The 22,678-nt window shown below is 51.0% G+C and overlaps 1 protein-coding gene across 1 annotated transcript in view; it reads right to left on the bottom strand.

Annotated features, from left to right (window-relative positions):
- DCLK3 (doublecortin like kinase 3) overlaps positions 1-22,678 on the bottom strand; it is a 39,464-nt gene that overhangs the window by 15,639 nt on the left and 1,147 nt on the right. The window contains exon 2 of the mRNA XM_028518843.2: positions 991-2,843. Within this exon, the coding sequence (XP_028374644.2) occupies positions 991-2,843 (1,853 nt within the window). The remainder of the gene's footprint in view (positions 1-990; positions 2,844-22,678) is intronic.

Here is a 22,678-nt window from a genome sequence, read left to right as displayed (position 1 = left end):
TCTCTATAAATAAATAAATGAATAAAATCTTTACAAAAAAAAGATTTGGGCTGCGTTAGGTGATTTGGGGAGAGTTCAAAAAAGCAGGATTTTGCTCTGAATCAAATACTGTCAGGAAGAGACAGCAACCCTATGACCGAGCATCTTAGCAACCCTCACCTGGAAGGCGGAGGAATGAAGCATGGCAGTCACACATAGTGGCCAGAAGGGGGAGACGTGGCCATAGCTGTGGTTTGGGCCACCTTTTTGCTATCTGCATTTGGGCTTGGTGACAAAGGGCTCTTGCCTTTGTCTTGAGCCATCATGGTCACAGAGTGGCCTTATCTGACACGGGCATTCTGTGGCATCGTTTATGCTCAACAGGAGACCCCCCTACCTGTCAGGGGCCACTCCTCTCCTTCCTGTGCTCCAGCCTCATCCTGCCTTGCAAGGTAAGCACTATTACCATTTCTCTTCTACAAATGGGGCACTGAGACCCAGAGAGGTAAAGGACTTCCCTAGAGCAAACAACTAAGAAAGCCAGGATTCAGAGGGGGTGATCTGACTCCAGAGCCAGCCTCTTCTCCACACCACACCCAGGGCCCAGCCCTGGGAGCCTTCTGAACTCTCGTGCTTTTTGAAGATAACAAGAAGTTACCTTCACAAGGCCCAGGGGTGGTTTCAGTGGACACGAAGCCTGCAGGGAAAACTGCTGCCAGTAGACACCCCAATACCTAGGCCAGAGTGTGTGCAAATGCCCAGGAAATCGGTCCCCCCGATAAGTCTTGAGGTGACAGTACTCTTCTCCCAGGGATGAGGAAACATATCCCATTGTATTTCAATTGAAAGCTTTCTTTTTCAATACTGTCATCGAAACCAATTTGTGTCAGCAACTTACACGAACTACCACCAAAGTCTCAAGCACTGGAACCGAGTGGGTTACAAGGGCGTAAAGGCAATGTGCTAGCGCGTGCGGGCAGGAGAGCACGCGGCGGCCGCATCGGGGCTTACCAGTAGGTTCTCTGGCTTGAGGTCCCGGTGGACGATGTTCTGGTCGTGCATGTGCACGAGAGCCCTGCACAAGTCCCTGAGCAGGAGGGCGGCGGCGCGCTCGGGGAACTTCACGCTCTCCAGGATGGCGTCGAACAGGTCGCCGCCCTGCACGTACTCCATGATCAGGTAGATGTCCGAGTCAGTCTCGTACACCTCGTGCAGTTTCACGATGTTGGGGTGAGACAGGCTCTGGATGATTAAGATCTCACTGTCGATCATGTCCTCCTTGCCCTTGAGCTTGGACTTGCTGATGATCTTCATGGCGTAGGCCTGCCCGGTCTCCCGGTGCCGGCACTCCTTCACGACGGCGAAGTTGCCGTCCCCGATGACCCGGCCGATCTCGTACTGCTTCTCCACGTTGGCCGAGATGATGCCCGCGGGCCGCCGCTTCCGGCCGCCAGGCCTCTCCGGCTTGGGGTCTTCTGTCCTCATCTTGGGCTCCTTTTCCACCCTCGCGGGTTGGTCGTCTCTGGGAAGCATCCTTCTCCCCCCCGACGCACATGGCTTTTTCTCCTTCTCTGCCTCCTGCTCTTCCCCTCGGGTCCTGGGGGGCTTCTCCGAGTCGGCCTGGTGCTCCCTGAGGAACCAGCCGCCACACTTGTGCTTGGTGTCTTTCCTTCCATCCTCTCTGACGGGCTGAGCTTCCACAGCATCCTTCTTAGCCTTGGCTGCTCCTTGCGGCTGACCTTCCTGACCTTTGGGGTCTCTGTCCTCTTTCTTGTCCGTGTCCTTGCCGGGTCTGCTCAGCTCCTGCAGGGGGTTCCTGGGAGTGCTCTTCTGGCTGTCGCCCTTCCAGCCTTCCTCCCTGCCCAGGGGGTTGGCCTCGGGGGATCTCCTGCAGCTGCGGGTCCTCACCAGCTTCTCCAGGTCATACCGCTGGCACTTGCCCATGTCCAGCTCGCTGGTGCCCAGGGACAGCCTCTCCCTCTGCGGGCCATGCCGGAGCTCTCTCTCCCTCTTGCACTTCTCACACCTGATGATTTCACCTGAGGTCTTCTCGATCTCCACTGCCAGGTGCTTCTCTCCACTGGTAGGCCTCTCCGAAGTGGCCTCCTTGGGTGGTTTGCTGCTGGGTTCAGGCTCCCGTTTGCCCCGCACCCACATCTTCTGGCCCCGGGCCCTGTCCTCCAGTACCGGCTCCACGGGGGTCTTCGCCTGATGCCTGAGGGCTGCCTTGGGCCCAACAGCCTCGCCACAGCTCTTGGCCATGTCTGTCTCCCCACAGTGGAGACCCCCTTTCAGAGCCTTGCAATAAAGCCTGCTTCTCAGCCTTGGAGAGGGGGCCCGGCTGTGCTGGGTCAACGTCAGGGCCCGGGCCTTATTGGGGTAGAGTTCCTCCATGGCCACCTGAATGCTCTTCAGCGTCAACGGCTCCTTGCCCGTGGCTATGAAAGCATCCCCTTCCCTGAAGAAATCGGAGACGCTGCGGATCTCCCTGCCCTTGAGGTTGAACAGTTTCCTCACGCGATCGTTCTTCCACCTCGGGAAGCCTAAGGCCTCTGAGACGTCTGCCAGGAGCTGCTCGAAGGTCTGCACCGAGCGCTTGTTGAGCAGCAGGGTGATCTTCCGGAGCGGGTGCCCACCCAGCTTCACCACGGTCACCACCCGGGGCTTCGGCGCGCTGTTCTCGGCGGTGTGCACGCAGTGGAGGCTGTGCTGATGGCCAAATGCTGGCACCGCGGAGCCGTGGGGGCCCGGGGCCGGTTTCTCCAGACTCCCTCGGCTGGCAGGCAGCCAGGTGCCCTGCAGCTTCCGCTCCATGATTCTCGAGCTTAAGTATTTCAGGGAATGGTCACACAGGCCTCGATGTCCTGCAGGGGGAACATGGCAACACAGCGTTAGTCACGATGGGCTCAAGGGGGACTGTGGCCTTCAGCAAAACATGCCTGAAGGTTGCTCTTTCTGTCCTAGTTCAGAAGGGTGATCTTTGAGGATCGGCCTGCAACGAGGGAGCCCCTTTACACCACAGGGCTCACGCCCAGTCTCCTCTGCGTGAGACCAGGAGTGCAGAACGGAGTCGGCGTTGGGCCTCAGGTGGCTACTCCGGCTTCCCAGGGACCCCCAGGGTGGGCCACACCTCGGGAGCCCGTTCTAAGCTAGGCCTGACCCTGAGGACACACACAGTGCTGCCCCCTAAAGCGAGGGGACCTTCAAGGACCTACAACTGAGATTAAAAGGTCCGAGGTTTGCTACCCAGGGAATACCAACAAGAGGCCAGAACATTCTGGAACTTTAAAGAACCCAAATCTTTCTCAGCTTCCTGTTCAACCCCCTCGAGGGGAGGCAATCTGGGAAGAGGTCATGAGTGCAGCGTGTGGGACAGATCCGGGCTTGGTCCCTGGCACGGCCACTGACTGCATGCGTGTGACCCTGGGCGAACACCGCGGCCTTTCCATCCACGAAGCAGGAATGCTGGCCGCCTCCTGCCAGGGTTTTTGTGAGAGCAAATGAGAAAATGATTGCTATCTACTTAGAGTGCTTGACAGTAATCACTAGTGACTAATACTGTCCACACGACCTTAATATCTCTTCTGTATGCTCGTTGCACTTTGGTGGCAATGCCATCTGTTGCTAAGGTAGGACTCCACAGCGTGCAGCTTCACCTGGCCTTGCCAGGACTCGTGGGCCCGCGTGGCATGCTGGGTATTTCTTAAAGCTCTGGCTGAGGTTGTCTCGCCCTGGGTTGTTTTGTTTTGTTTTGTTTTGTTTTAAGTTGAATATTTCAGTCTATGTACAGAAACTCTCTTCTCCAAAAGGCTGTTTCTCTCATTACTAAAAAAGGGAAAGAAAGAAACCATAGGCATCTTAATTCAGAGGTTTAGCACTGAGAATGTGGTCTGGATCAGTGAATAAATGAATAAAACAAGACTTTGTATCTCCTGATCTCCTGAACCTGGCCAGAGTAAAGTACATGAGGCAAAAGCAGTTCAATTTCCGTTTCTGTCCAGGTCAGGAAAGGACACGGGGAGATGTCAGAATCTGTAGACCTGCTCAGCCATGAGGGTAGGCTGCGAGTTCTTAAAGTTACCTCGCAGGGCCACATGCCATATCCTTACATGTGAAATACATGTAGGAATCTGCCGTCTGCACTTCCTTTAAAGTCACAGATAAGTTTTTAAGTGCACTTGAATTGTGACAAAAACTCCACTTGTGCCAGGATGGGCAATTTGGCTGAGCATATTTACCCAGAATGTTTTTTTGTTTTTTTAATTTTAACACACAATCTGTTCTGCGGTGACTTCCATCAGACACAGGTGTCAGAGTAGATGACAAGTGGTGGCTGGGCCCGATCTTCCCACATGCTACCAATGTATGAGCTTGGCAATCACGTTTCCAGTGAAACTATTTATGGACATCTTATTCCTTTTCTTTCCACGATCTCTCCGATCTGCCTCCACTTCTGTCGGAGAGAATTCTGACGCTGAGAGGGACATCTACAGGAGTAATAATAACGCCAGTTTTGAGTTTCCCCACTGGAAAAATTGAAGGAGATAACCTTCCAACGCATGTGTTCTTATTTCTTATTCTCATGGTGCTTCTCGGAATAAAACCCACAATACATCCTTGTCAGGCTAAGGAAATGAAAAAAAATTCTCTATTCCAGGAAAGGGGGAGGAGAGAGAACTTTTCAGGGGGAAGCAGGAGGACAAGGGAGCACTCAGGGAACACAGTGGGGGTGTGAGAGAGTTTGGCACGGGCAGAGGGGCAGGAGGGTCCCAGAGAAAGGTCAAGTTCAGGACATGAGGACCAAGAACAATACTCAGGGAACAGGACAAACACGGCGTGGGCTTACATGTCAAGGGGTGACCAAGGATGACAAAGACACAAATCATGATGAGACCAGTGGGCTCAAGGTCTGAAACAGTGAAACCGTGGAGTTTGAGTGTGGAGACAGGTGGCTTGACCCCGAGGTACCCAGAATTGGGGCCTACATGCTCTCTGGGGAGACCCACTCTCAGATCCAGCCCTGAGTCCTGCTCATTCAGGGGAACCATCTGGGAACACCCCAGCCCTGAACCCAGGAGACGCTCCACCAGCTTGGCGCCCATCCTGGGGCACAGACGCAAAGAATGTGAATGGAGACAGAGCGACTTGGCCTCCGCCACTCCTCCAATCAGGCATGCTCCATCCACTGCCCGGGCATCGCAAGTTCATTCAAAACCGCTGCAGTTGGAGGCAAGAGTAAGAACTCGGACCTCCCCCTCCCCAACGTAAGACTGGGCTCTGTCTGTTTCCAGCTACACGGGAGCACTAGGAAAACACCACCTCAGGATGCAAATATTAGCCCTGGCTGGCGTAGCTCAGTGGATTGAGTGCAGGCTGTGAACCAAAGTGTCACCGGTTTGGTTCCCAGTCAGGGTACATGCCTGGCTTGCAGGCCGTGACCCCCAGCAACCGCACATTGATGTTTCTCTCTCTCTATCTCTCTCCCTCCCTTCCCTCTCTAAAAAATAAATAAATAAAATCTAAAAAAAAAGATGCAAATATTTTTATCCTCCCTTCCACAAGTCCTCCCCACCCGCCTTTGAAATTCTTAGTCCTGAGCACATTTTCCTTCTCTAAAGGGAAGAGGATACAATTGGGAGACTGAATGACTGGTCCTTGGTCAAGGACAGCAGCCGTCAGAGAGAAAAAGAACATGATACACCCCCGGGCCCTGGGCTGGTCTCCAGGAACAGTCTCATCTCCCACAGGCAGCAGCACACGGAGTACTGCGGGCTACCTGTCGACAGCAATATCCGGGCACCTCCCCCAACCGACCCGCCCAACAGCCAAAGGCCAGCCCGCGTTCACGCATCTCCAACAACTCACAGAAGCGATTAGGTGTAATGATGTGAGATTGCTGGGAATTCTACCCATCTTGACCTACCAAAAAAATGGAAATTTCATATGATCTAGATCAGTAACCCCTACTCTGCCCCTACATCCACAGTAAATAATTACAGAAGGTATATAATAATAAAAATCAGACATGCTAACTCCCGGCCCTCGCCCACCAAGCCAGCAGCTTCCCAGGAAGTGACACAGAGAAAGGATGTTCTTAGAGCTCCCTGTTTTCCTGCCAGCTTCCACCAGCAACATAAATTGGCCTCGGTCTGACAGTACCACTGTTCTTCCACATTCACCCGGAATACAAATGTTTCTGAGGCTTCTCCCCAGCACCAACCTAACCCCACGCACACAGCAGAACAGGCAGTGCTGTCGCCCAGCCACTCCCCTGCTTGAGAGCCCGCAATGGCTCCTTCTTACCGTCCTGGAAGGTCAAGCCCAACCTCCTCCACCTGCTACGGAAGGCCTTCCATAATCTGGTGGCCCCATCCACCCCAACCCCACTGCACCCTCACTCTTCCCCACCCAAGCCTCACTGCCTTGTAATACCTAAGACCCACATCCTCCACCAAACCTTCCCTGACCTCACAAGGACACGGTCAAAGCTCCCTCCTCTGAAGGCCTGTTCATTTGATTAAACTAACATTTATCATGAATGCTTGACACCCGATACCAGCACTGGCTGCGGAACACCTGGTCTTCCCCTCCGCACATCTCAGTTAAAGTTTACATCACCTTCAGGGGGGTAAATATTCTTCCTCGCAACTAAATGTAAGCTCCCCCCACACAGACACCACGGATTATACAGATTCCCCTGCTCCATCCTGTAACGTGCAAGCGGTGCTGGAGATCTGGGAAACCAGTCCTCAGCCCGAACATCAGACGCCTATGTCGAGTCTCGGGCATCTAGCTCTCATCGGAAAACTGAGTGTAACTACTTCCAGTGCTGGTAGCATCCCACAACGGCCCTGCTCAATAGATTAAATAAGCGAGGTAAAAAAAAAACATGATCTCCCCCCAATCCATGGATATCTCAAGGGCAAAAAGAATACGATACTAAATGAGAGTCGGTAGGGTGAGCTTGCCATTCACGTAGCAGTTGAAATAGAAAACCAATAGAGACAAGATAGTAATAGAAACACTCCAGGAAAAACCTAAGCATGCAGCTCTTCCTGCTCATTGACCGTAGGGTTCTGTCTGACTGGCGTGACCCAATAAACTCAGTAATGGCACAGGCGTGTTGCTGTGATGACCTCTCATGCAAGCATGTCAAACTCATTTTCACCAGGGGCCACATCAGCCTCACGGTTGCCTTCCAAGGGCCGAATGTCATTTCAGGACTGTATAAATGTAACTGCTCCTTAACTAGGGGCAAGGAGCTCTACATTCAGCCCTTGGAAGGCAACCTCGAGGCTCATGTGGCCCCACGCCTGTGAAAATGAGTTTGACACGCCTGCTCTAATGCATTCAGCTCCCATGTGCTGCCACCACTCAGATGAATTACAATAACCTGATTCCCAATGGTCAGCTCTATGACTTATTATCCTGAAAATGTCACCAGAATGACTGGAAGTCACCTTAACCCAGATTCCCTTCTAATCATTAATTATTACCTTGTTGATACTGCTAATAATCAAGTTTGGGATCAAGGAAAATAAAAAAGAAAAACATACTGCTAAAATTAATCTTTTGTCTTTTTCAATCAAACAAAGGGAGTGTCCCTTTTCCTAAAGTGTCTAAACCAGGGCCCCCACTCCCAAGGTGCTGTGCTCTGTGGGGCAGGGCTTCGAAAATGGTCAAGGGAGCCCAGGGCCCAGGTGGGGCCTGAGACTCTGCATCTCTGACGAGGGTCCCAGGTGCGGCAGATGCTGCTGGCCCACGGCCCACACTTAGAGAGGCCCAGACACAGAGAGAAGTCCCAGAGCATCCTCTGGGAGCACTAGTCAACTCTAACTAATGTCAAAGTGGCCCACAAGCCACGCCTTGAAGAGGTGCTGTAACCAACAGCATCTTTATTTTCATAATGTGAGTAAGTGGCAGATGATATTTAATCAAAACACAACGTCATCGGTGCAGCGAAACAAAAGGTCTGCTCATGAGTTCCTTGTCAAGGGGTTTTCTTTTAAGTACAGCAAATGGAAATGGGGGAGGGAGGGGCTACCTGAAGGGGACCAGCAGCATGGGTATCACCTGGGAGCTTGTTAGACGTGCAGAATCTCAGGCTTTGCCCCTAGAGCTACAGAATCAGACTCTGCGTTTGAACAAGACCCCAGGTGGTCTGGTGCCCAGTAAAGTTGGAGAGCCCTTGCTAGAGACTATTTCTTACTTCACCAAAGTGGTTAGTACACCAAGACACGCAGGCCACAGTGGGAGAGATCATCAAGCCCTTGAACGAGAACACATCCATCTGATTAACCCTGGAAGAGTGGCAGGCGAGCCCACAACACCCAAACGGGGATGCAGGGTCGGCTCTGGCCCTGTGTGAGTTTCTTCTCTGTGGCCTGTGTGTATGAGTTGCTTCATGGGCAGGCTCGGGGCTGGTCAAAGGGGGAAGAAGGAGGTGTTTGGGGCACAGGCACGGGTGGGCACCTGGGAGGACGTAACAAGCATAGGAGGAAATGACAGAGAAGAGCAGAGGGCATGGCATCTGTGCCCTGCCCTCCCAACCCTTGGAGCACGGGGTTAAGGATGGATGCTGAGGGAGCTGTGTGCAAAAGCCTGTGGACGGCACTGGGCCCCAGGTGACAAGGTACAACAGCGTAGGCAGCACAGCCCCCAGGGCCCAGGGTTGGCGTGGGGGCTGGCAATGTGGGGCCCAGGGGACAGCCACAGGGGAGGGGGGAGGGGGGAGGAGTGCCATAACAACTAAGAGCAGGTACCATGGTGTACCTGAGCACAGGTGACATCCTGCCCTGGGGATTCCAAGGACACTGGCTGAGGTCCCGTGTGAGCAGGGGGAGCCGCTGGGACTCCAGGCTGAGCATTAATATTAACACGGCCTCATTTGCCCCCGGGGCTGGTGAGGCCTCGCGCATTCCGGCGACCACACGATAACCCTTTCTCTCCAGCCGCTCTTCCTCCAGATGAACCCTCCTCCCAACTTCCGATTATTTCATTGCACAAAGCCTGCACGCTCCTTGCTTGCCCTCGGTCCACATGCCACTGCTGGGAGACTCCCCAGATGCCGCCCTGTCCCTGGTGTTGTCCTTTGTGACACCCGATGCCAGATGGCTTTGACCGAAGCTTCCCTGGGGGACAGATTCTCTTTCAGTCTCACCCCTGGGTTTAACGTTTCCTCCCCACCCTCCCAGCTCACCCACGATCTCATCCCTGGAGGGCGATCACGGCTCACCCGGTAAAATTCCAAGAGGGCAGGGCTCCCAGGCCGGCTGATGTTTCTTATGACCTGGATTTTCAGCCCCAGCCATCTGCTGCAGCCCAGCGATTCACAACAACCCTGATGTGGCTGAGTTTTGCTTTTCCCTCTGCCGTCCAGGTTGGCTCTTCAGACGTGTTCATCTGGAAGGGGAGCCGCGAACCATGCCTCCCTGGGACCAGTCTGGAGTTGGCTCGATGCCTACCTGCAAGCCCTCACACCATACTTTCCTCTTTCTGTGTGGTTAGCACACCCCAGGGCCTCCAGGGGCCCCAGAATCGCCATCGGCCTGTGTCACCACAACTTTCAAACACTGGGGTAGCTCGTGACAGCTCCCCGTGCTCCACCCAGTCCCATAGGGGACGCTGCAGAAAGTATTCTGCAAGAAACACCTCCATCTTCTTTTTTTTTCTAGAAACACCGAGCACATCTATGTCATGTCTACATCTCCGTGCCTTGGTTTGGATGGATCTTCTTCTGATGGAAAGACCTTTGGAGAATCTGAACCATCTGGCAGTGCCTGGCCCTGAAACCTCCCACCCCTCACTTATCAGATGTTTATCTGGGGGGCCGGCAGACACCACCCGCCCCCCATTACTGTCCACCCCAGAGGAGGCAGAGAGGCTGTGGATTCTTTAGGAAGCAGTTTTTAGATGACTTTGACGTCTTGATAAGACACCCTTCGTGTACATCATATAATGAAGTAGGAAGCAAGCAAAATAATGGAAGAGGAAATGTGTCCAAAAAACATACAGCTTTCACTCACATTCAGGAGAGATGACACATGTGAAAAACACTGAGGCTGTTTATGTAAAATAATAAGGGAATATTATGAATCATTTTATGCTAATGAATAAGATAAATGAAATGGGCAGATTCCATGAAAGATACATATTACCAAAGTTGACTCAGGAAGAAGTAAATAAACAAAATAGCTCCACTTTGCTATTTATCTGAAGTTTAGGTACACCAGACTAAGGAAGAACTTTCCATAAATACTCAAGGCATGATCGTGTACATGGTTGATTGGATTTATGGGTTAAAATTGCTTATGTTGATAATGTGCATCCTTTGCAAGCAAAAGTAAAGCCACTGATCCAATCTAAGGAGGATGCAATGGAAAATCCTAAGGAGGATCCGTGCTCTGGACACACAGGCTGGGTGAGTGAAAATCTCTGCACGTTAGAACTGAGAAGGCCAGTAGCCCACCACCCTCAATTTTCAGATGCAACTGGAGACCAGAGAGGGTAAGCCATCAGCCCAGGGCAACGCAGCTAGTGAGTAAGAACTGAAACCATCCTTTCATTGATCCTCAATCTTTTTGAACAATGGCTCTGAGAGGTGGAGGGGTGTCATTTGAATCATGGAATAAAGCAAAGCTCACGGGATCATCCAGAGGAAATGGAGCATGGATATCCAAGCAAAGCAGCCTGGCTTGACAATTAGGGCACTTGAGCTCTGTCCTAATTGTTAAGCCAGCCAGCATCCCAACCGGACAAAATAAAGTTACACAGTGTTCCTGCAGCTGGCGATAAACAAGCGAGCTCTTCCCTGATATCCCCATAGACGGGTGATCTAAAACAACAACTCTCCGAGTTGTTTTAAGATTCCAAACGAAGGAGAGCAATGTTGGGGCAAAGCAGATTAAGGTGCAAACTTGTCTTCCTTTAGGAAATTCAAATGGGGCTTGGGTTCCCTGTAATTTGAAAGGAGGAAAATCATGGCACCAAGGCCCTGACTGCAAAAGACACCCCACAGGCACCCCAAGGCGCTCGCAGTGGCCCCAGGACCCACCCTGATTGCTGGAGCCAAGAGGGGCCTTGCCTGCCTCTCCAAGAGTCCCAGGGGTCCTCACTGACACGAGGACCCTCCTACGAGGCCACCACCTGCCCAGCCTCCCAGAATGGCTGTAAAGCCTGGAACAGAACGAGATGCCTAAGGTCACCTGCTCTGGGAAGCACTCAGGACTCCGAGGTGGAATCAGATGGCTACAGCGCCACCAAGGCGAGCCAGCTCCTCTGCTGAGAAGCCGAGCTCCGGGGGCAGAACTGTACACCGTTCCCTCAAACTGCCCCGAGGCTGTACACGGGCCTTTCCAGAGCACCGCGGAAGCGTCTGCACGGAGGCTGCCGTCTTCAGAGCCTGGGCGGGGTAAACCTCGGCAGCGTCTGGCCTCCCGAGGCGTCATGGTTGTGTTTCCTCGGGACCCCTTGCAATGCTGTCTCTTGGCATTTGCCAAAAGGATGTCATTCGCAGGGATGGAGTCTATGAAATACATGGGGCTTGCTTGGCCAGATTCCACACGCACAGGCCTGATGCCAGGTGGGGGGCAGGCTGGCAGCAAGCAGGTGTAGGGTGAGAGCACCCCGTAAATCCACAGTTAATGAAAGCAGCCTACTCGCTGAGTTCACAGTCCTCAGAATGTGCTGGGTGATGAATGCAGCCATGCGCTCAGGATTTTCCATCTGTCCCTGCCTCGAATGTCTCCAGAGGTGATTGGCCGTAAACGTTCTTTAGGGCCAGCACAGCTGTGGATGCTGTAGGTCCCCCCCACCACACACACACCCCCTCACCAGGGAGCGGCCCCACTCGCCAGCTCTTACGAGTGCTGGCTGTCAACGGGACGCCCCTGCTCACTCGTCCCAGGAATTACCCTCTGCCCGGGGCCACTCCACCCAGGAAGTGACGCAATTCGCCTTCCCCGGGCCGCCCAGAATCAGTGACTGAGCCGTGGGCACAGGGCAGGGGACGGAAGACCAGCGCCTCGCCCTCAGGTGGGGCCAGCTCCGCGGGGCAATTCGTGCCCCCGAGCTCCCGTGGGGGCGACCGCTCCGCGCGCCTCGCCCCTCCTCTGCGGCTGATGGCAGCGCCCCGAGATCACTTGCACAGAAATCCCACTACCAGGTGGACCCCCCCCCCGTTGCCCAAATTACAAAAGGCCTTTACATTTTAAAATAAGAATGAACACGGAGTGTTTTGTGGCATTTTTGTTTTCACATTCATACGTAGAAGCCACCTTCCTCTCGTGTTTCATTAAAAGCAAAAGGCAATGAATGACCCAGAGATGCCGGGAGTGTCTTCAAACTGTTTCTACACACACATCCCTCCTTCGTTCGGGTCTCAGATGGATCTAATATCATTTCCCCAAGAGGCACTTCTGGAAGAGTCTCACCCCACCCCCCACGTCCATCCCCCTCCCCCACCACTCCTGCTTCTTTCTTCCTATCGCCCGTCACTACTGGGGTTCCGGCGACATTCACTCCATGCTTTCACCTCTGAGTCCCCAACCCTCCAGCCCTGCCCTGTCTACTCCAACAGCCACTAGCTCCACGGAGCTATTTTCTATTTAAATTTAAATTAATTAAAATCGCCGTGCCTGCCACTGTACGGTGGCACACAGCAGACACTCAAATGAATACACCTGCGCGAATAAAAGATTAGCTCGTGGTGATCATCAGTCATTCCCCAATATCTAATTTTGTAACATTCACACTAAACACGGATATTCTCAAGGGCAGGAACTGTAAGGACATTCAAGAAAAAGTTCCTTTAAACGCTACGAAGTGAGAGGACTATTACTGCTTGAGTTTTTAGCAGGTGGCAGTTAATTGTAGGTTAAAAAAACACAATGTCAGTCTCCGGAAGGAGACGGCCGGCTAGCCAGAAACTGCTGAGAATTTTGACACATATTGAAGGCAGCATGAAATATAGAAAACTTTCCTTTTTTGTCCCCCAAAATGGGCCGATATTTCAAACCCCATTCCCTCTTCTCAACAGAATAAAAACCTGTCAGGCATGGTCATTTTCTGTGTTAACACATCCACACTTAAGATGACTCTGAAGCCCACACAGTGTGTGTGTGTGGCCAGGAGAACGCGCTGGGGGCAAGACAAAGAGGTACCAGTCTGTGTCTAACCCACTGCTCTCCCCCTCAGCACGGACACTCTTCTCCTTTCTAAGAAAACAGCTTCACCAACACACCCACTTCGTACTTGGGATGAAGAAAATGCAACTAACCACAAGGAGAACCGGGCAGCCTCGCCTGTCTTGCCTTTATAATGTAGACAAAGCAACTGGAAAAAAAGAGAGTAGCCCACGAAGGTTCCAGAGCACATGGGGACACTGCAGGGCTCTCCTCACTGGTTCTCAGCTTTGTTTTGCTTTTTACTTTGTTCTCCTTTTCTCCTTGATGGGAGTGGGGGCTAATGTTTTTCTTCCATGCTACAGGGCACCCCAAGAAAAAGCTATCCTCTTCAAAACCAGTGAAACATCTTCAGTTACGCTGTTCTTACAGGAAACGATCAACTCCTTTGAGTTCTAATTAATGCTAATGGTGTTGAAAGGAAAGGACTAGAAGGTTCCATTAGCCAGCGCACAGCGCCCTTGCAACCTCGCCCTCCGGGGCTCCCTCCTAATGAGATTCCTGGGGAGGTCTGCAACCCTGGGCATCGATGGACTCCCAGTTCCAAAGAGGAAAAGACGCTTCATTTCAATTTAGTGCACTTGGCTTCTCTGTCTCTCATTTTTCTTTTTAAATTAACATGTCCAGTGATTCAAACACAAGGTGAGACCCGGAGCAGGGCTCCGGCGCCCTCTCATTTTGATTGACAGGAACCGGTCTGGCCTGCCAGGCCTGTCTTTGGCATCCCTGACGGGCTAGCGTCCTGACATTATCTTTTACTAGCCAGACGCAAATATAAACATGTTCTTACTAACAAGTGTCAATCAGCTAAGGGGAGACTAGGATGTCGGGGCTAGTGAGGTCTCGGACCAGTCAGAGACACCTACAAAGCACACTGTAAATTCTCGAGAGAATTTACGACTCAAAGAGAAAAGGGATGAGCCCACGCTGTCTGTTGCCGTGGCGTCTGGAACTTGGCACCTGCACTGGGGGGTGGGATTCTGTGAGTCCTACCGCCTGCCGGATTCCTTGTGCACCCTCCGCTCTGTCCCTTGCTCCCCCCTTCCCCTAATTTACTACAGTTCTAGAATACATCTATTTGTTGTTCCAGAAAAACAATTAGAGTACATGGAATGCCATGAGATAGCTTTATATGTTTTTACTTCACAATATAATTAGAAAGTGCATGGCTATAAGGCAAAAAAAATGTATAATCACATATATTTATATTACACTTTCCTATATAACAGCAATAACCAGCTGGGAAACATTGTACAACTTAAAAATAAGAGCATGTATAATGTCACCATATAAAGAAGTCCTAGGAGTGACTTTAGCAAGAAACATATATGCTCAACATAAGGAAAGCTACAAAACTGAGAGAAGACACAGAAGACCCATTTCAAGGACTGTCCATTCCCAAATGAAAAGACCTAATAGAGCCCTGGCTGGCGTAGCTCAGTGGATTGAGCGTGGGCTGGGAACCAAAGTGTCCCAGGTTCAATTCCCAGCCAGGGTACATTCCTGGGTTGCAGGCCAGAACCCCCAGCAACCACACATTGATGTTTCTCTCCCTCTCTCTCTCTCTCCCCCTCCCTTCCCTCTCTAAAAATAAATAAATAAAATCTTAAAAAAAAAAAGAAAAGACCTAATAAACACATCGATTCTGTCCCACCGTAATCCGTGGGTTTGATGCAATGTAAGCACTAATGCAATTGTTGAGGGAAGACAGGAGGGAAATGAGTAATGAGTAATAAAGATAGTAAAATATTTTACAGGGCTGTAATTATAACGTCTTGGTACTTATACAAGAATAGCTGAGTTTAAGCAAAAAGAAAACCGTAGCCCCAAAATAGATACCTCTCCACCAGAGAATTTAGTGTATAATAAAAGATCATTATAAACTATTCAGGAAGTCAAAAATAATTTTTATTCAGTGTTGAAATAATTGGCTAATAACTTTGAAATAAAATGAATTTGGATTTTTATTTCACAAGTATATACCCAAGTCAATTCCAGACTAAGTAAAAGCCGTGGACAAACAGAAATAAATTGTACTTTAATATCAGTCGAACCACTGAAGAGAGAATGAGTTTGGAAATTGGAAGCATTGAAGAAGATCACAAGTAAGAAATCCCCAAAGTTCTTTTGTATCATGCAGGACCGAGGTGTGAAATGGGCTCGCTTATACATCGGCACCCCCAGCAGTCAGTGCTGACGCTGGGTGCCAGGTAGGAAGGCGCCGCAGCCCATGAATGCCAAGATGCTCAGTGACTTCCGTAATCAAAGCTTCCTGTTCCTGTGACTTCCAATGTGGAGCCCAAGGTAGCTGAGCAGTGGAACAGACATGATGGCAGTGCCCTGGACCTTACCTGAGAATGACACACAGCTCTTCCACCCAAAGCGCAGGGGCCCCCACCAAAACAAAAGGGTCTTGGGCTGGACTCTCCCAAAAGCCAGGCCTGGAGCAAGGATATGAGTTTATTTGGGAGGTGATCCAGGAAGCACTGGAGGAGAGGGAAGCGATGAGGTGATCCAGCTGCATGACTGAGCAGGTGACTGCTGAGGGCAACCTGGGCTCAGCTGCACTGGGAACTTCTGGGGAGAATGGGGAGAATGTGCCCAAGGGTTGTCCCAGCAGAGGGGCGAGGAAACTGGGGTACTTATTCACCTGTTGTTCCCTCCATTAGTGGTTGAGGGCTGCTCCTAGGTTTAAGGAACAGCATGTGCAAAGATAGGGTGTCAGGAAACAGTGTGACATGTTCAAGTCCTTGAACTAAGAGCTGTTTGGAGCATGGAGTATGCTAGGAAGAGCTTGGTCAGGGAGGCAGAGCTCAGTTCCTAAGGATGTATTAGCCAGCATAGGCTAAGCTCTGCTGCAGTAACAAATCAGCTTCATCATCCTAATTGCTGTCTGGCACTTCTGGTTTTCCCCAAGAATGAGCCAACCATGGCCCGGCAGCCAGAGAAAGCCCTCAAAAAGGGTTGCAGTGGACTGCAGGGAAACCATCAGAACAGAGACTATGGACAGGGAATGACAACATCTGCTAAAGAAGGGACAAATGACATCTGGGAGCACCAACTATCCTGCCACAGACATAGAGATGCAAACTCCACCAGATTCTGTGTGTAGCGAATTTGAAACAAAGTCAGTATCTGGAATAAGTTGAACAACCAGCTTTGTCCAATGCATTCCTGCACAGAGACTCTTAAACCGAGGCTATTATTGCTGGGAAATCTGCTCCTCCAACCAGCCCTGAGACCCAAAGATGCTTTGTGAAAGGCACCCTGGACTAGCTTGAGGGTGTTGGGATGGCTGTCAGGAAAAATGGTCTGCTCATATGGGGTGATTCCAAGATAAAAACACAGCATGCCTGTTCTTGAGTGGTACATGGTCTCTGGGGGTGACAGGTAAGCACTTGCTTATGAATCATTCATCACAAGTACCGAAGAGATGCAGCAGGGGCGGGTCACACATCTCCCGGAGGTCCTCGGAGGCTCTGCCATGAAGGGGAGGCCTGTTCCAAGGCCAAGAGACAAGTAAAAGTTTGCTGCGAGCGAGACCAATCAGGGTCAAAGCCACTTCCAGCTCATGTTGCTTCCATCAGTTGGTGCATTAGGTTAATAATTCATACGAAGAGGAAACACCAAGTTACATTTTAAATTATTCACTGCCGAAAGCTTTAATCACCACAAGATTTTACTCTAACAACCACAAGGCTTCGTTTTCAGCGTGTGACATTTTTGTTTGTTTCGGTGGCCTGGTGTTCTCTGCTTGCCCTCCAGCTCCCCAGAGTGCTGAGTTTCCACATTCCTTGTTACGTAATCGCCTAGAGATCATTCAACCTGCACCGAGTCTGCCCTTTCCCCAGAGAATATTGAGCGTCTCTGTCCAAAAACACAGAGTAGAAAGTCGTTTGTTGGCGCTCTTAACGACTGAGGCGGATAGCTAATCTCACCTTACATAGTATGACACCTTCTACTTAAAACCATCCACAAGTTTCTCAGTTTTTTTTCACTGTCTTCAAACACGTGGAAGACAAAAAAGTGTGTGATTAATTAGGCAAAATACTCCCAGAACCCTCTCCAGCAGGCCCAATAGAAAGGCTAACAAAGCCACTCCTATCATCCAAATGAACGCTAATTAAATATCCCGGGGAAGATCAAACAGACACTGCAAAACGCAGTAGTTCCTCGGAAGCTGGTTTAGAACAGTTCAGGTCAGTTACGACAGATGGGGTGACAACTATGGCAATCATAGCTCCAGCCTTGAGCTCTTCTCTTCCTTCTGGGGATGCCTGGTCCTGGCCCGGGTCAGTGGCACCACCAACTGCCCCGATCCCCAATCCCCGTGACTAAGAGTCATCTCTGATTCCTCTTCACTCACCCCCCAAAGCCAATCAATCTCCCAGTCCTGTGGGTTCCACCTCCAAAGTGCCTCTCAGATCTGGCACCTTAACTTAACTACTTACCGCCTTACAGCCCACCCTCGGCACATCTGACCCAGATCATCTGTCTCCGACCTCCCTCCCACCCCTCACCCGCCCACCTGCCTGGACAAAGTGATGTCTCTAAACCACTGAGCGGGTCATCTCTCCCCCCTTTGTAAACACTCTAGAGGTTTTCTGCCTGCTTCTCAAACTCTGGGGGAGCCTCAGACATCTTCTAGGGGGCTCAGATGGTCTCTAAAATTATTTCCTGTGTACCTTTGTGCTTTCATTTCCATGATCACCTTTTTCAAGATCATCAATAGAAACGCGTTCCGGGTCACCCGACTGACCATGTGATGACCCAGTGCTGCCGCATTATTTCACCGTGTGTGTCCTTGGGCTGATGGTGTAGTTGGTAACAAGAAACAGTATTTTAACTGTCACGGGCTAATGAGAAAAATAGCAAATAGGACTTTATAGAGAGGAAGCTAATGGGAGAATTAGCCAGCACACAACTCATGGGGCATAGCACACAGCATACCAAATCCATGAGAACCTAAGCAATCATTTTTAGAATCAGACACAGTGATTTCATTTTTGCAAAAATAGCCTCATCCATCACATTGAACTCACGCAGTTCACCTGAATGTACTGCATTTGTAGCTGTGTTGATATTTTACTTACACATTTGTTGTGGTGTTATGGTCACAGGCAAGCTCTGCACATAAGGAGTTTAGATCTATTGATTACTACCTGCTCATCTGAATTGTGTTATAATAAAATAATTGAAGCCACTACTAAGAATCTATAAGATTTTTTTTCCTTAAAGGAATCCACATATGACTCCCATTTGAGAAACTCTGGCCTTCCCAGTGAGACTTAAGGCCCATAACAAGGCATGGGTGGGAGAGACAATGATGGTCTCTGAGCTTTCCATCCATACCCCCATCTTTTCCTCGGCCCCTCCCATGAGCTCTGCATGATGGGCTGTGGACATCAGCAGTAATTCATCAGTTCCAGACTGAAGCACAGAACAGCCAGAGAGCAACCTTCCCAATACCTCTTCCTAATGTGGGTGATTCCATAGACCACATGCTTCAAAAGGTGTACCTGCAAGCTGGGGGGAAGCTGCATCAATTTGGCCCTCCACTGACCTGTGAGGGACATGCAGTATGAGTGAGAAGTAAGTAACCTTTGTTGCCCTGTGCCACCAGTATAATGAAGTTGATTTGTTACTGCACCAGAACTTAACCTATGCTGACTAATACATCGTTAGGAATTGCCTCACTGTCTAAGTCCCTTCCAGAATACTCCATGTTTCAAATAACTCTTAGTTCAAGGATTTGAACACACCTAGCTATTGCAAGACAGCTGACCTTTGCACATGCTGTTCCTTAATCCTGGAATGCCATTCCCCATATACTTCCGCTCTCCCCCACCCCATTCTGCCACTGTGATTCATCTTTCAAAACCCAGTTCAGATACAATCACCACCAGGAAGTTTTCCTCCCTTTTCCAACCCTCTGAACCCCTATCACCATTACCCAGGAACTCCGCAGAAAGCTTATCTCACCATATTTACACACCTGTTCCCCCTTCACCCCAAACCACATTGGAGAAGGGACAGTGACTTATTCATCTCTACACCCTTAAGGCCAGCATGCAGGAGAAGTAGGCATCATTTGACCACTTGGCCAGGATGAGCTTCCTCCAGCAGGGCTGGTCCTAAGGCGCTTGAAGGAAGTTGGGTTAGATCCATGACCCCCTAAAGGGAACACCTCACTCAACAGCAGCTAGTGCCAGCTGCCTCTGCCCCAGCCCCAGGCCAAACCTGCAAAAAAGCCTGAACACTCCCCATCTTCTCCCCAAACACAGTGTCCTTCAGTTCCCACAAAGGATTCAGAGTTTACCTGGGAGGAGCGGCCTAGCACCTTGTACTCAAAGTGTGGTCCTCACACAAGCAACACCTACAGAACCGAGGAGCTACTGAGAAAGGCAGAACCTCAGGCTCCACCCCAGACCTCCTGAAGCAGAATTTGAGAAGCACTCACCCAAGGCACCCAGACAGAATCTCTCCAGCCTACGAGGTAACTTTAATAGCAATACTTTACATTTGTAATAATATCTCCTAAGAGCTTTGCATCACTAAATTCTCAGAACATGATCACGACTAGTTTATCCATTGGCAACTGAGGCCCAGAGCTGTTGGGTACCTTGCCCAGAACCACACAGCTTTGAAACTTCAGAGCCAAGATGTGAAGGCACATCTGATGGACTCAAGAGCTCTGACCCCCATAAACACACACCACATGGCACCTTGCCATTCACAGAGTTCCGTGAACCCCGAGCCCGCAAGACCAGCCCAAGCAGCCCTGGAGACCTCCCTGTCCCTTCATCCAGCCACCGAACTGGTGCTCGCTCTCTTCCCTCACTCACTACCTACACCGTGACACCTACGCAGACACCACCGTCCCTGAGAGACTGCTGGTTCTCCAGGATACGGGGTTGACGACGGGCTTGCTCAATAATTGTTTGATGAGACAATGAAAACATTTCCCCTTTGATCATCAAACAACCCCCTGAGCGTGGCTGGACAATTGTTATTAAGTAAATACAGGTGACGACACTGAGGTTCCCAGAGAAGTTGATGACTTGCCCCCAGGTAACGCGGAAGCCTCAGATCTCCGGGGAAGGAGCTCAACTCCCTCTGATTCCCAGGGCAGATTCCTTCCCCACTCTGCTACTCTCCTTGCATTTCCTTCTTCTGGCCTACAATAACAGGTCATTGCAAAAGAAACACCCTTTTCAAAGAACGCCCCCACATACGCATCTTCAAAAAGGGCTCTGCCTTAGCAGCGGATGGGCCAAATTTAGACACTCACCGGAGGCCACCAAAGGAAAACGTAGGGAAACTCTGGTACCAGATAAAATGGCCCCATGGCTGCAAGGAAAGGAAACCTCATCGGGAAAGAGCCTCTGGCTGCAGCAGCCCGTCCAAACCCAACACAATGAGCCCAGCACCAGGCAGAGCCCGCTGGAAGGCCAGGTGGGTGGAGAGCTGCCCGCCTTCCCTGACCAGGTACCACCAACCCCCTGCAGTTGTGGGATTGAGTCCACTGGTCCAGACAGCCTTCTTCTGGCCCCTTATTGGCTTTCAAAGGAAGCTAAGACATTTAACCAGGTCGACACTTCTCCAGAGAAAAGCAAAACATGTGCCTGTAGTATTCAAATATTTAGGAAAACACTTAGGAAACGCCTTGAACTGGAAAACAAGAGGGATGAGAGAAGCCGAGAAATGAGCTCTTGGGACAACTAAGTAACTCTGAGGCTCAGAGAAGTTGGGTACCAGCTGTATTTTGCTTTTCTGAGCACAGCGCCCAAGCCCCATGCCACAGCTTCTGCTAGGCACTGTGTGCACCACCACAGGCACCCAGATGAGGCGGCTGATGGGCGCTGCACCCCACCCTGCTTGCTAAACCTGTGCCTGGGCACAGGGCTCCATCTGCTCGGAAGGAGGCCCCTTGAGCAAATTCGCACAAAGGCATTCTGCAGGCCAGCACAGGCTGCCCGTGACTAGTGATGGAGCTTCCCTCGGATCCCTGGGGAGAGAAACAAAATGTTGAGAGTGAGAGGGTCCATGTTTTTTGTTGGGTTCTCTAGAATCAGGTCTTGCAATGAGAATCCCTGTAAAGATATTTTATTAGTGAGTATTAGTAGGAAAAGCTGGTAGGGGGTTGAAGAACTGAGAGAAGAAACGCAAGCCCAGCAAAGACCCACGGAAGTCAACAGACACAGCTGCACAGCGGGTCTCTGGAGACAAGGCGGGTCACGCCGCAGTGTCCCAGCCAAGGGGAAGGGAGCTGGGCTATTTATACTCCAGCACCTCCCAGTCCTTGGCCAGGGCCTGCCCCCAGGGGAGATGTCAATTCCCAGGCGCTCCTTGCTCTCACTTCCTCTGGACCAAGCTGTCTCCGGCGGCCCAAGGTTATCCTCCAACCAAGAGGAGGGGCTGGCATTTGGGACCAGGGCACCAACACGCACAAAGATGGGGACGGTCTCTGAGAGGAGACAGTGTAGCCCGGAAGCACCCAGGACAGTGCACTGCCCAATATTTCTTTCTCCAAGTTTTGCCCAAGTCTTGGCCACAATAGCGTGAAGACTCCATCTCTGTCCCTCTGAAGCCTCGCGGGTTCTCAGGCGGGGACCCTTACCCTTCCTGCACTCCCTTCAGCTCACCATCAAAGACCATGACCTTAGGACCTCCCCAAGCTAAATGCAATGAGTTAGTTACTGAGCAGCTTCCCAAAACCCTGTTCTGCCTCTCTGTCCTTTCTCCAGGGAAGCATTTTAGGGCACCATCCAAAGCAATCCAAACATTCACCTGAAATGCTTTTCTGAAGTTGGGCTGCCAGGCAAACCCAACATCCTTTTCCTTCTTTACATTTTGGGGCCCATTTCTTGCAGTCCTCGAAGGACAAGCTCCCTGCTGGGCTCCTGCTGCAGAAGTCCCACTGACTGAGATTGCGTTCGCTCAGTGCTGGCCCAACAGCTCAGCCCTGCAAGCAGTTGCCTGGACCAACTCCACAGCCCCTCACAGCCATCAAAGCACAGGCCCCCCCTAGTGACAAAACTCTCCAGGAAAGAGAGTGATGAAGGCAGGACTGGGCTTCTGTTTGACAGCTGTTGTCCTGGACCACCCGTCAGGGAAAGAGAAGGGAATGGAGCCAACAGGGAGGGGGAGAGGTGGAGGGATGACTAACTTGGGGATGAATAACAACTGAGTTCCCTCCACAACTTCTCACCCCCCACTCCCAACAGGTGGATACTCTGAAAAGGTGTCCCCAGACGCCTCTGCCCAGCACTCAGGTGGTCTCCTCCCCGCCTCACAACACCGCCCCCTAGAGCCAGACTTGGAAAGCAGTGTGAATGCTCTCCTGTATTTGAAATTGATGGGATATTTCACAAACTCCTTTGTTGTTGTTAATTCCCAAATGCTTTGTCTGCTTGTCTTGAGATCCTCTGTGCATTTCTCCATCTAGTACCAAGGAGAGCTTCCTGTCCTTTAGCTGGGTCAGCGAGCTCTGGTGGTCGGGGTTCACATCCCAGCCC

Source organism: Phyllostomus discolor, chromosome 7 (assembly GCF_004126475.2).
Source record: "Phyllostomus discolor isolate MPI-MPIP mPhyDis1 chromosome 7, mPhyDis1.pri.v3, whole genome shotgun sequence".
NCBI classification, from domain to species: domain Eukaryota; kingdom Metazoa; phylum Chordata; class Mammalia; order Chiroptera; family Phyllostomidae; genus Phyllostomus; species Phyllostomus discolor.
The sequence above is the reverse complement of the archived record's forward strand: the minus strand, read 5'-3'. Positions and strand labels throughout refer to the sequence as shown.